Source organism: Ursus americanus, chromosome 14 (genome assembly GCF_024610735.1).
Source record: "Ursus americanus isolate L20-20 chromosome 14, mUrsAme1.1.p, whole genome shotgun sequence".
NCBI lineage: Eukaryota > Metazoa > Chordata > Mammalia > Carnivora > Ursidae > Ursus > Ursus americanus.
In genome coordinates this window covers 51,927,715-51,941,116 of record NC_142140.1, presented here as the reverse complement: position 1 = coordinate 51,941,116, position 13,402 = coordinate 51,927,715, and the positions used below count along the sequence as shown (strand labels likewise).

The window sequence follows — 13,402 nt, the reverse complement described above, 5'->3', positions numbered from 1 at the left end:
GCATCTGGTCATGTCTCATCCAAACCCTTTCATAAGGCTCTTAGAGTTTTTCAGGTATTGGTTTTGGTTTTTAATTTCTATCGTGATAGAGAACATGAGGCATGGGCTGAGAACAGACAAGACAGACCTCCTGTTTCATAACTTTGGTCACTATTTTCATCCACTTCTGTCAGTTCTGATGTGTCTCCACCAGTTACAAGATTTCTCTGGGGAAGGGTCTCTCCCCCCCACCCCCGTACCCTACCTGCCCTCTATGTTTACGGGATGAAGCTTTTCACCCTGCCACCCATGGGCTGATGGCTCTGGAATGAGGACCTGGTGCCAAGAGGGTCAGAGAGGTGGTGTCCAAAGGGCTCAAGTTGGAGGTGGGGGAGTCATGGGGTACAGAGCACAATGGGCTTTACTAGAGAATGGGACCTCTCTGGGAGAGGACCCCTTTCCCCACTTCCATGGTGATCAAAGCCAGGCCCGAAGCTGCCCCTGGGGCCCATGACCTGGAGGGAGAAGGGGGCCCCCTCAGGTTGAGGAGACTGTGGTTCTGTGCCGGGCCCCTTTCTTCCGCCGCAGCACAAAGTCTCCGGGGGCGACTGGACTCATTGCATAGAAGACATTGGCGTTGTCAGGAATCAGGAGCTCTGGCCAGGGCGGACATGATGGTCAAAGGCCTGCACAACCTCATATTTGCCCACAAAAGGCCTAGGTAACCTTCTGCCATTCACCTGTCTGTTCTGCAGAACCACCCTGGGTCCCTTCAGCCAGTGCTAAGCCAACCTCACTCTCCTCTCACTGGAACCTGGACAACCTCCCACTCAAAGCCTGCACAACCTCGTGCCTCTCCCACCACACACCTGAGCAACCTCCTGCCACTTCCCTCTGGAGTCCAACCTGCGCTGCAAGGTGGGACAACCTCAAGTCTACCCAAGCCAAACGACTTCCTACTCCCCCACCCTTCCCCCCAGCCAATTCCCAGCCGAGTTCATGCTGCTCTCACCAAGACCTTGGACAACCGCTGACTTCCTACGTCCAGCCTATACAGTCTTGACAGCCCTCACTCTTGCCAGCCAAAGCCAAACAGCCTCCTGTATTCCTTCCTAATGGCCCACCGACCTCATGTCATGCCCTTTAGCAACTCGCCTTCCTGCCTCTCCTTGAGAACTGGGCGACCTCCTACCTGTGTCTGTACTGAATGACATCGTGCCCCCCTACCCTGAATTTCACTACCATGTGGCCCTCTCCCGTGCCAAGTTCAGATAACATCAGAGTCCCCATGCTGAGCCGGGGCAAGCTCATTTCCTCACAGATTTAAGCCCAGACCGCCTTTAGACTCCTACCCCACCAGGCTGAGCCTGAATGACCTCATGATCCTACAAATTTAAGCCAAGACAACCTCCTTTCCTCCCTCTCCCATTCGACCTTGGACAATTTCATTTCCCCATAAATCCCAAAAAGACACCTTCAGTGCCCCTTTCGCTCACAAAGCCAAGGCAATCTCATGACCCCGCAAAATCGAGGCACATATTTCTCCTGCCTCTTACCCACCCTGCTTCATCTTATCCCTACTCTGTGTCAGAGCCACCTCCTGGCCCTGTGAGACCAGCCTTGACCCTCGTCAATCTGCTGCCCTCCAAGCTAACAACCCCCAGCCCAGCCCACACGCAGTCCCTGCTCACCCCTGTCCCCAGGAAGGACTTGGAAGAGCTGGTAGTCCCGGGCCCAGGGCTGAGCCACATTGTGCTTTTCCAGGGCTCGCTGCACCACACTGGGAGCCTTGTCCTGACTGGTGAGCTGGGAAAAGAAGGTGGGTGGTGAGGTGTGACCGCCAAGCCCCAGGGGGCAGGGCTGCCCCAGCAGGTTCCTGGCCCAACCCCTCCCTCACCAAGATGCTCCGATACAGGTTCCCGTGGTCATTGTCAATGCTGACGCGGATGACTCGAGCCTCCGATCCCTGCTGCCCCGGTAAGGAGATGTGAGAGCTGCTCGGGGGCAAAGCCAAGGGCCGGGGGCCCACCGGGTCCAGGCTCAAGGGCAGCTGTAGGCAGGAGGGGTGGGGGCTGAGTGGTGGGAGAGTTACATGTCCCCTTACACAAGCGGAGCCTGGGGACAGGCAATTAGGCCACACTCACAAGCCCGCATCTCTGCAATCCCATCACATACAGACCTTCGTGCCCTGTGACAAAAACAAATTTACACATGACCCGTAAACACAGCACAAAGCTGTGTCCACACACAAGAAGTCCTGCGTGCACAGAGGGCAGCAAGTACACGCACGTGCCTGTAACTGCGGAACATCCGCTGGTCTGTGGACAGCCCCACTCAGGGTCCCATGGGTATGGTGATATTTATGCCCGTGTGTCCCCTCTAGGCATGCCAATTCCTGGGGACACGCATATCCTTTCAAAAGTATAATCACACCCCGGAGTGCCCCGTGGGTGAGCTAACTCACCCAGATCTGTGCATTAGCCAGACCGAGGGATAGTCCCTCAAATAGGGCCATGAGATGCACACGTTCTCCTGGACAGACAGACACCCAGAGTGCCCAGCCAAGCACCTGTACAGTCTCTGATGTACATGCCCGGCTGTGAAATCCCATGTACACACACACACACACACACACACAGAGCCCTGGATGCCCACAGGCACACAGGCACACAGGCACACAGGCAGGCCTCGTACCTTGGTGCTAGGGCCCTGGGGCCCTGGAGAGGCCGGGGGACTGCCAGGAGGAGGGTCTCTGGTTCTAGGACTAGATGGGGGGGACCCTGGGGACAGACTGGGGGAGATGCAGAGCCTGAGGTCGAGTGGCTGCCCTGACCTCTGACCCTGCCATCTCCAGTCCTTTCACTAACTGGGATGCTCACCTGGAGGTGGGGGATGAGGGGTCCCCAGGACTCCCTCCAGGGGATGAGCCCCTCTCTCGGGACAGCTTTCTAAAGGCAGAGACAAGGGATGAGGATGAGCCCAGACTCGGTCCCAGGAGCAGCCTCCCATCTCTGCACCCATCACCCCCCGGCACACCCCAAGACTCACGCACTGAGGCGCTTGGTGAGGCTGATTCGCCGCCGGATGCGTGGGGAGCTGGGGCAGGAGGCAGCGGGTGGCTCAATGACACGGGAGACTCGGTAGCTGAGGAGACAAGGTTCACTTCGGGGTGGGTTGGGGCCAGGAAGCGGCAAGGAATGAGATGAAAGCTAGAATCAGCTGGGAGCTGCACTGTGGGTGTGGGGGGGGGGGAGTGGGGGGGGTTGGGCACCAAATGTCAGGGTCGGGGTAGCAAATGGGGGGTTATTATGGCATCAGGGTCTTATTAGGAATGAGATGGGACAGCTTGGTTGGGAGGTTACACAGGGATTCGCAGAGTGGGACTGAGGAGTAGAATTTGGTCAGAGAGTTCAAGGTCAAATAATCATTGGCGTCAATGATTAGGGTAATGGATTCGACAGAATGAATAGAAACAAATGGGATAGTTGAGTTGGGTCATCAAATATACACCAAAATTGGAGTCAGTTATTCAGAACTAGGGAAAAATGACTGGGCTTAGAGATTCAGACTGGGGTTACAAATGGGGTCATAGGTCAGACAGGGTCAGAAGGTGGGGAAGAGAACAGATGGGACAGGTGAGTGGAATGGCCAGCCGTACATTAAAGGCTGAAGTCAGAAAGTCAGATGGGGTCAGAATTGGAGGTCGGAGGTGAACTGGGGCCCTCACTGGGCTGGAGAAGGTGCAAGGTCACGGGATAGGGGTCAGGGCTCAGGAGGGTGCCTGAGGAGTTGGAGAGGTACGTGGGGTAAGTGGTCCAGTGTGCCAGCCAGAATCAGCCAGGGTGGGGGCTGGGCTGGGCCACGGTGCGGGGGAGGGGGTCACCTCTGCTCCTCGCCGAGCTGGCGCTGGGCGCGCAGGGCAGCCAGGACAGGGGCGCGGGGACTCAGGCGGTAGCTCCGACACCGCTCCTGCAGCTGCTGGATGTGGGCCAGGATCTCCCACTCCTGAGGGGGGCGGCCTCTCAGAACCCATCCCTGCCCTGCCCCCAGCCTGCCCCCCCCACCCAGGTGCCCACCTCAGTGTCACTCACCTTCCTCCTCTTCTCAAAGTTGATGAGATCCCCCTGGGGGCAAAGTTTGTCTGAACTGGAGCCTCCAGAATCAAGGATTGAGGGTCAAGGTCAGGGGCTGGGATGTCAGGAGTCCCATTGCACTAAGGGGCCTGGGGTAGGGAGTGGGGGCTCGGGTATGGAGTGGGGGCAGGGTCAAGGGTGGGATGTCAGGACAGGCTGGGGTCAGGAGTCAAGGGTCAGGGGTCAGACCTCCAGCATGTCCGGCAGGGCTGTGTCCAGCATAACCAGGTCCGTGAGAAAGGTGCCAAGGTAGGGGACAGGGCCTGGGGGCAGTTTCTGTGGTCCCCAGAACTTCAGTCACTCTCAGCCATCACTGACCCCATCACATACCACCCCATACTGTGGGGATCCTGCTTGGCCCCCATCCCAAACCACCTCACTCACTGGGGGCAGGCTTCCTGGGAGGGTGTCCTCCTCTTGGGGGCCCTCTGTGGCCTCCTCCTGGAAGGAAGGGAAGAGCAGTCCTGGGGTCTCTCTGACCCTTCCCTCAGGGGAGATGCCTCAAGACCCACCATATACACCTCTTTTGCTTTCAGCAACCACCCGCGGGTTGTAAAGGCCAAACCCAAGGAAAACTGAACGAGGCGCCGGCCTGTCATCCATCCCCCGGCAATGCCCTGCACCCTGCCTTCATAGCATCACTCTGTCTGTAATTAATTATATAATTGCCAGCGGCTATTAATTGTGCGGTGTGTCTCCCTATTTACGGCCTGATTTCTCCCCAGGGCAGGAAGCCTGTCCGTCAGGTTCACGGTGAGGTCTCCCGGCTCAGTGCCTGTACACGGCAGGTGCTGAATTCAGAGCTCCCTGTTCCTTGATCTCTCTCTTTTTTAAAGATTTTATTTACTTATTTGACAGAGAGAGAGACAGCCAGCGAGAGAGGGAACACAAGCAGGGGGAGTGGGAGAGGAAGAAGCAGGCTCCCAGTGGAGGAGCCTGATGCGGGGCTCGATCCCAGAACGCCGGGATCACGCCCTGAGCCGAAGGCAGACGCTTATCCTTATTTGGGACAGTCATTCCTTCGCAGATATTTACTGAGCAGCTACCCTGGGCCAGGCACTGTTCGGAGCACTGGGGAGGCAGCAGTGAGACAAAAATTCTGGCCTCCCAGAGCAGACATTAGCAAGGGAGAGACAGCAACAACGGAGCTCCACGGGTAGCAGGCAGAGGGAAGGGCAATAAAGGAGCAAGCGGAACGAGACCCGCAGAAGGTGAATGGGAAGAATGTTCTGGGCTGAAGGAACAGGATTCACATTCTGCGTATTCTGGATTCACCCTAAGAACCAGCATCCAATGACTGTTAGAATCTCAATCTTGCCTACAGTAAGTCAGCCTTGCTGGCAGACAATTTTTAGTTTTGCTTATCAAAGTCAAGTCCAAGTACTTTTTTTTTTTTTTTTAGCTTTACTCCTTGCTATGACTCTGGCCTCGGGTGACCTTTTCAATGTAACTTCTGGTACTTGTTGAATGGATAAATAAGGCAGTCACTGAGCGTGAGCTATCAGGAGGGCCGCAGCCCGGAGCGCAGCCCACTAACAAGGGGAAGGTCATCGCTGAGGCGTAATGAAAGGTCACTGAATGTTTTGACGAGAAGCGGTTCCCGGTTCCCAGCCCCAGGTCTCCTTTTTGGGCCTGGGATCCTCGGGGTCCACACCCATCTTTACCTGGGAAAGAATCTCTCTACTGCTGAGATGGTTGTTCTCATCGGAGAAAATCTGCGAAAGTTTTCTGAAAGTGGATAACCGTTCCCTGGGGGGGTCAGGGGAGGGGTCAGGGGTCAGCGGCTGGGAAGGTCAGAGCTGCGCTGGGGAGGACGTGGCGCCTCAGAGACAAGCCCCCTCCCCCTCCTCACCTGCTGACGGCGCCCCAGCTCCGCTTGAGCCGGTATATGGGGTTAGACTGCAGGGCGGACAGGATCGCGCGCAGCGAGGAGAAGTTCCGCAGTTCCCGGCAGCGCTGCGGAGCGGGGGGAGCCGGTGACACCCCACGCCTGACCCCCAGCTATGATTCACCTTTGATCCGAGACTTCTGACCCCAGGTCAGAAACCCTACAGACTAGCTGACAGGCTACCAGGACTCAGCCTCACTCCTCAGGACCCTCTTCCCTCCCCCACCTGCAGCCCCAGCCCCTCCCCCAGCTGCCCCTCCATTCCCTACATCTCACCTTGGCTGCCTTTGTCCCCACTCCTTACTTCTCCTCTTAGACGTGCCCACAGTATCTCTCCTGGACCCAGACCTCTCCTCCCCGAACCTATGGCTCACCCTGGGTATCAACCATCTACCCCGTTTCCTTCCTCCCTTACCACCCTCCCACTCTCCTGGGGCCCCATTTCTTTCTCTCCTTCAGCCTTGAGGCTCTAGACCCGCCCCCGCACAGTCTCTTTCGGGACCACAGCCCCCTTCTCTGGGCGTGGTTCCTCCTCCAACCCACCCCCCTTCCCATTACCCCCTCCCATCCCATCCTCTTATTCCTTGGCCCACCCAGTGTCCCTCAGCAGCCCCGGCCCCAGCCCTGGGCCCCGCCTAGGGTTTCCCTTAGGGGCACCTCCTCACCCCAACCCTCCCCTCATTCCCAGACCCTTGTCTTCTGCCTTCCCCCTCGGGTCCCCTGTCTCTCACCAGGCCTCGTCCCCACCCCCATGCCCCGCCCCCACGTCCCCTTCCCTGCCAACACGCACCTGGGCGACACAGATCCACTTTTCCAGCCGCTGCGCCCTCTGTGGGGCGGCCAGGCTCTGCTCTCCCAGCACGGAGCCCAGCACGCAACCGATCACCATGTTGAACTGGGTCACAGTGGCGCGCACCGTGGGGGCAGTGCTTGCGGCCCCTGGACGGTCGCGCTGTGACCACACGGAGCCCAGGCACTCACAGGGCCGCACGCGCGAAAAGAGCTCCTGGGAGGAGGGAGGTGGAGGGTGGGGGGGGGGCGGGTAGGTGGGTAGGATCTGTGCTCAAAGGAATCTGGCTCACAATTGCGCCCCTGCCCGGTGCTCACCGCGTCCAACAGCGTTAGCTGTTCGGCCACTTCGTCTACACTAAAGTCTAGGAGCTCAGGGCCTTCCGGCACCAGTCCTTCCTCCTCTTCTGAGCAGCCTTCCAGGGAGTCTGGGCAGGGGGTCTGGGCAGCTCCGGGAGGTCCTGAGGGTGTATTAGAGGGGGGTTAAAAACTCTGAAGTTTGAATCCAGGACTGGCTGTGTGACCTTGAACAAATTCTTTAGCGTCTCTGAGTCTCACTTTCCTAATCTGCAAAGCGGAAACCTCCCTGGGTATTTTCAAGGGTGTCAGAGCAATGGTAACATTCATTTAGCACCTAAGGTGATGATTCACCCTTGGTGATTTAGCACACTAACCCAGTGAGGGAAGTACTATTATCTGCCTCCCATGGATGGAGAAACTGAGGCAGGAACAATTTGCCCTAAGTCCCACCTTCAGGAAATGGCAGGGCAGGTGCTTAAAGTCTAGAGTGGAAAAGAGAGGTGGTTTTATTTTTGAACCTATATTAAAATAAGATCTGTCTGCCCTATTCTTGCAGGGAGAGGTGGTATAACTTTGTAGTTAAGGGAAGGCTATTGTCAGTCCCAAGTTCAAATCCGAACTTGTCCCCCAGGCTTGCTATGTCAACTAAAGCAAACCCTTTAACTACCGCGTGCCTTGATTTCTTTATCTGGATTTAAAAAAAAAATTAGAGCTCATACATACCAGACTGCTATAAAGTACTCAATAAATAGGAATGATTTTTCCCTAGTGGGATTCTATGGTGGCGCCCCCTAGGGGACATTTTGAAGTTGAACTCTGCCACAAGGGGGCCGACCTGCACAGTGAATTTGTGCCACTCAGCCTCCAGGTGTCCCTCCAAGACATTTGTGTCCTTGGAAAACCTGTTTACAATAATCTGCACCTGGAACCCAACTATCTTGCTCATAAACACTCATTAGTTTGGCTCCACGAATGCAGGAACTGCCAAAGTCTGGGCTCTGTTTTGTTTGGAAATTACGAGTGTTGTTCACCATTCTAGAAAGCGAGGTCACCAGTGTTTATGCTACTACACCTGTGTGGCTCATTCTCCCCTGCATTAGTTGGGGTTTGTGGCTGTCACATTCACCGTGACGCTGTAAGAGACAAAGGCTCCAGACGACTTCATCACATGTCCTAGTAAGACATGCCCAAGGGCTGACATACATAGCAACAAGCATAGTTTATTATTGTGTAAACTGCTTTCACTTTATTTCTCCTCCATATTATAGTTACAGCACCATATTATTATTTTAAAATTATCTTTATAAGTCCACTTAATTATCGGTCCTTCACTTCAAATGAGGACAGATGGCATTGCAAAGTACTAGCTTTAAAAAGTTGGCATTGGAAAAAAAATTGCACCTAAGCTAATCAAATCTGCAGATCTGATGGCAAATATGGGGATAGAGGAACATGCAACATGTCACCATGAGACAGCAAACAGGTAAATGGAGAAGGTGAGACACTCCTCAGGACGAATGACTCATTTTTTCCCCTAATGACATTAAACAAAAGGCAAAGGGAGATTGTCATTGAACAAAAGAGACTTAAGAAATGAAAGACTATGAGACGCCTGGGTGGCTCAGCCGTTAAGCGTCTGTCTTCGGCTCCGTTCTTGGGATCGAGTCCGCATAGGGCTCCCTGCTCAGTGGGAAGCCTGCTTCTCCCACTCCCCCTGCTTGTGTTCCCTCTCTTGCTGTCTCTCTCTGTGTCAAATAAATAAAATCTTAAATAAATGCATAAAAAAAAGAAATGAAAGACAAAGTGCCTTGAACAGATGTTTGGATTTTGAAGAAACAACTGTAAAAAAAAAGACAATTTAGGGACAATGGGGGGATTTGAATCTGGACTGTTTTTTTGTTGTTGTTGTTTTTGTTTTTGTTTTTTAAGAGAGAGAAAGAGAGAGAGCAGGGTGGAGAGGGGCAGAGAGAGAGGGAGAGAGAGAATCTTATGCAGGCTCCATGCCCAGCATGTGGAGACTGACTTGGGGCTCAATCTCACAACCCTGAGGTCATAACCTGAGCCAAAATCTAGAGTTGGGCGCTTAACTGACTGAGCCACCCAGGCACTCCAGGACTGGAAAATTTTTGATATTAAGTAATTATTGCTGATTTTGTTGGAAATTATTGTGCACACAAGGTTATGTTAAAAAAAATCCTAATAAAAGTTCTTGTCAGTTAAGGTGCATAGCAAGGTATTTACATGTGAAGTGTCTTAAGTCCAATTTGTTTTCAAATCATCCTGAAAAAAAATGTTTGTGTCAAATTCATAACTGTTAAAAATGAGCAATGGGTGTCTGAGTGTTCTTTATACTATTCTCTCTACTTTTCTGTATGTCTGCAATTTTTCATAGTAAAAAGTAATCCCAAAATAAAGATGTTAAAATAAAGTACATCCCAGAGCAGGGCATGCAGTAGGTGTCCAATAAATGTTCACGTACTCCTCTGACCTCAAGAACTCATACCCTAGAGTGGTACTTTCAATAGAATTTTCTGCAATGGTGGAGATATTTTCTACTCGTGCTGTCCAATGTGGCTACTGAGCACTCGAAATGTGGCTAGTGTGACCAGTAACTGAAATTTTAATTTTAAGTTCAATTTCAATAACTACACGCAGCTATCAGCTGCCCCGTGGGACTGTGTAGCTCTAGTGGTTTGGAATCAGCTGGTGAAATCCTGCTGGCAGAGGAAGAAGGATGCTTAAGAACCAAGGGGGAAGACAGAGGGATAAACTATATATAAATAAGATTTTGTCACCAGGGAGAAATAAGTGGCTGCTACTTTGTAAAGCAGAGAGGGATGTAGCCACTTTAATCTGAGGATTAAAGGACGGGGATTAGGGATTTAGATGCTTTTGAGATGGGGATCAGGTCAAACACAGATGGATGAAAGATGATACCTTATAAGCAGGATGCAATTATTCAATCAACAAATCTTGGTTTTTTCTGCCCCTGGGGACAGAGTCAGGGACAAGGCCAATGAGTGCTGTGCAGAAAAATGAGGCAGGCAGGGATGCAGAGTGGGAGGATATATTTGCTTGGAGATCAGAGAAAGGGACAAGTTGAACAAAGGCCTGGATGAAGGATGGATGAAGTATGTAGATATTTTTTTCCCACTCCCCAAAAGCTCTCTACAACAAAGTTTGGCAAACTCTATTAAAGGACCAGATAGTTTGCTAATAACTTACTCTACAAGAACATATCAGTATGTGCTCTTACTTCTTTTCACTTTATGTGATAGATTCTAATAAGTAAGAATCAGTGATAACAATGATGAAAATAATACTATTTGTCAAGCCCTCACTCTTTACTTATTTACTGGTTTACTGTTGTCTTCCCTGGGGAACTGGGAGCTCCTGTCCAGTTCTCCTGCCAAGAGCCAGTAGCTAACTATTTTTTGAATGAATAAAGAGGTCAATGAGGGAAATACTATTATCATCCCCATTTCACAGATAAGGAAATAGAGGCTCAGAGAGTGAAGTGACTTATCCAAGGTCACATAGTCAGCACATGGCAGAACTGGGATTTGAACCCAGGTCTCTGTGGCTCCTAAGGTAAGTAGTGGCCTGAGTTATAGCTAGAAACCAAGGGCATCCTGACCCAATGGTAGAGCATTTTTGTAGTTAGGATGGAGGTGTAGGGGGAAGTGTGAGACAAATGCTAAAACGTTAGACAAAGGGTCAATACCCCCATTATACAGGTGGGGAAACAAAGGCTCAGATGGGGTTAAGAACTTTGCCCAAGATTTGTCACTTTGTGAGGGGAGAAGCCTCTGGGCCCCATTCCCCTCACCTGTCCAGGCCTCAGGCTGCTCCTCCTCTTCCTGCTTCCGCTCAGCCTCCTCCAGGAAATCTCCCAGCAGCTTCTCTGCCTCCTGGGCCTCAGGCCCTGCTGGGGCCGCCCAGCCCAGAAAAGTGCAGACACTGCCTAGGTCCGAGTGGGCAGGGGGATCCCGGAAATCCTGAGGGTGATCCCGCAGCCAGGAGCCCAGCACGGACACCACAGCCCTGGCCAGAGTGGGGGGCCTCAGAGACCAGCCCGAAGCTCTGGACCTCGGGAGCCCCCACACCTCAGAGGTGACCTTGGGCCTCTAGGACCCCCACCCTCACCTATGGGAGACCAACCTTAAATTCTTGTTGACACGCAGACATCCTCCCTCTGTCTTCTTGACCTTTATCCTGGGAAAAGCAACTCCCCCATCAGGTGAAGAGGGAGGCTAGGGGGCGCTTAGGGGGCGGGAATGCCGGATCGAGTACCCAGGTGAGAGTCTGGGGGTGGGAACGCGGAGGTTTCCCATCGGTACTGACCCTGGAGGCAGGGGCGGCGGCGGTGGTGGCAGGAGAAGGCCCAGCACACGGGCGGTGGACACAAAGGCCCTGTGGGTGGCCAGGAAGGCAGGCACGAAGCCCGGGTCCTGCTCGTGGTCTCCAGACACCAATTCCCGCACCAGCCGCTCCAGCCTCGCCGCCCTCAGCGCCCGCACCTTGCTCGTGCGATAATGGAGGAAGGCATCCGCAGCGGGGCTGGGGGCCTGGGGGGGCAAGGAGGCGGCGAAGAGACACAAGAGTGGCCCCCAGAGCACACCCTTTCCAATCACACCCATCGCTAAGTACCACTCTTGCATCTGGTCTTGCGCATTTCTCTGAACCCTGCCTCCTGGACTCATGATTCTGCTCCACACCCAAGTGACCCTCGCAACCCGCCCTGGACACGGTCGTCCCCCCAGGCCCCGCCCCATGCCCTCACTTACTCGGCCCTCCCAGGCTGCTCCCAGCTCTCCAGCCGCGCTTCGCTGATCGTTCCAGATCCCAGGTCCCAGCCCTCCACCCCAGCCCGCTCGCACCCGGGGGCTTCAAAAGACCATCCCTCCCCTCCAGCTCCGCCCCGTTAAACCTGGCCGACTTAGGCCCCGCCGTCCAGTTTAGTCCCCAGGTCCCGCTGCGGAACCGGGCCGCCTGGGGGCCGCCGCACTCATCAACCCCACTCACCTGGCCGCCCCCAGGTGCTTTTCTACCCTCACCTGGGCGCCTGTAAGCCCCGCCCTTCACTCGGGCCTCAGCTCCGCCCCTCGGCTTTGCCCCCGCCTCTTTTCCTCCAGGCCCCTCCACTCGGCCCCGCCCTCACCTGGTCGTCTCCCTCCCCGCTCCACCCCTCCCCTCCCTCCCCTGCCTCACCTGGCTACCCCTGGGCCCTGCCCCCGGGCTCAAGCGCTGACTGAGCTGCCGACGAAGGGAGACGCTGTACACCGCTCCGTCCTCGGTCTCCTCGCCCCAGTCTTGCAGCGGCGCCTGGACGCGGAGACCGGCTCAGGGCCGTGGGGGGCCCCCCGACCGTCCCCCCTCTCCCGTGCGGACTCAAGCCGGGCCTTCTAGCACCATTCCCCCTTCCCGGTCAGACTCAGCGAGACTCGGGGCGGGGTCCCTGTCTAGGGCAGTCCCCTCGGCGCCGCGGGGACCCTCCTCCTCTGTCCTGAGAAGATGGAGTGGCATCTAGGGACGTCCCAGGGTCCAGGCTCACGGAATCTGTTTCTGTCCCCTCCTGTAGATGAGCTCAGAGACGCCCCCTATCCTTAAGAGGTACCAGCCACTGCAGTGGAGCAGGGGCCGGGAGGCCCAAGGTTGGAACTCGTGGGCCCGTACGAAGGGTCCGATTTGCTGGGAGATAGGGTCCGGAAGGCGGGACCTGGGGTTTTTGGACCTCAGGGTCGCTAGGAACGTGGGGTCCGGGACCCCTGGTCCCCTTACCAGGGCGAGCTCCTTGCCCGCTGTCCGATCCATGGCCTGTGCCCGTCCCGCTCCACGGCGCAGCTGAGTGAGGCGGAAGGGCCGACGGGCGGCGGGCAGTGGCCGGGCGTTGGGGCCCGCGGGGTAGGGCGGGGCGACCGGGCCGTGCAGGGGCGGGGCGGGTCCCGTGGCTCTCGGATGCCCCCAGCTGGACCCCAAGCCCACGGAGGTGAGGTCCCGGCTCTCCCTATAGTTGTGTACCAATCTGTGCCCAGGAGAAAGGTCACCTCTCTCCCAGGGAAAGGTTCTTTTCTGTCTCCAGGTGTGGTTGAGCTAGCGTGTGTAGCTAAGTGGGGGGCCAGTCTGCATCCCTGGGGAGGAGAGTACCCTGTCCTCAAATGGGGAGGGCTGTTTCGCTCCAAGTGTGGGAGTATCTCTTATTATCCTGGAGGGGGGTGTTCAATCTGCGTCCCCAGCTGATGGGGAGTCCTTACTCCCCAGGTCAGAGAAGGTGGAATCTGTGCCCTGGATTTTCGGGGCAGCAGTCTTTGAG

General features: G+C 55.1%; 1 protein-coding gene across 3 annotated transcripts; it reads right to left on the bottom strand.

The window, feature by feature from the left end:
* Window positions 1–4: 4 nt before the first annotated feature.
* On the bottom strand, window positions 5–12,997 carry RGL3 (ral guanine nucleotide dissociation stimulator like 3). Of its 3 annotated transcripts, XM_045774545.2 has the most exons (19): window positions 12,871–12,997; window positions 12,301–12,414; window positions 11,434–11,657; window positions 11,251–11,304; window positions 10,919–11,133; window positions 7,108–7,250; window positions 6,791–7,006; window positions 5,965–6,068; window positions 5,777–5,861; window positions 4,497–4,553; window positions 4,302–4,388; window positions 4,071–4,103; window positions 3,863–3,984; window positions 3,028–3,123; window positions 2,859–2,927; window positions 2,674–2,770; window positions 1,877–2,029; window positions 1,671–1,785; window positions 5–635 (listed from the first exon to the last, which is right to left on the bottom strand). In XM_045774545.2, the coding sequence occupies exons 1-19, from the start codon at window positions 12,901–12,903 to the stop codon at window positions 517–519; spliced, it is 2,136 nt and encodes a 711-aa protein (XP_045630501.1). In that variant the 5' UTR covers window positions 12,904–12,997; the 3' UTR covers window positions 5–516. The 3 variants fall into 3 exon arrangements, with proteins under 3 accessions (XP_045630501.1, XP_045630500.2, XP_045630503.2); XM_045774544.2 differs by lacking the exons at window positions 12,301–12,414; window positions 12,871–12,997 and having other exon boundaries at window positions 11,434–12,192; XM_045774547.2 differs by lacking the exons at window positions 5–635; window positions 1,671–1,785; window positions 12,301–12,414; window positions 12,871–12,997 and having other exon boundaries at window positions 1,890–2,029; window positions 3,032–3,123; window positions 11,434–12,192.
* Window positions 12,998–13,402: the final 405 nt, after the last annotated feature.

What these genes read in the sequence shown, in the direction of transcription:
- RGL3 (XM_045774544.2), bottom strand. Translation starts at nt 11,864, where the DNA reads ATGGGGCGGGGCCTGGGGGGACGACCGTGTCCAGGGCGGGTTGCGAGG. An exon ending in TCCCAGGAAGCCTGCCCCCA is followed by an intron (nt 4,389 to 4,496) that starts GTGAGTGAGGTG and finishes TGGGGACCACAG; the next exon opens with AAACTGCCCCCAGGCCCTGT. An exon ending in CCCTCATCCCCCACCTCCAG is followed by an intron (nt 2,771 to 2,858) that starts GTGAGCATCCCA and finishes CATCTCCCCCAG; the next exon opens with TCTGTCCCCAGGGTCCCCCC.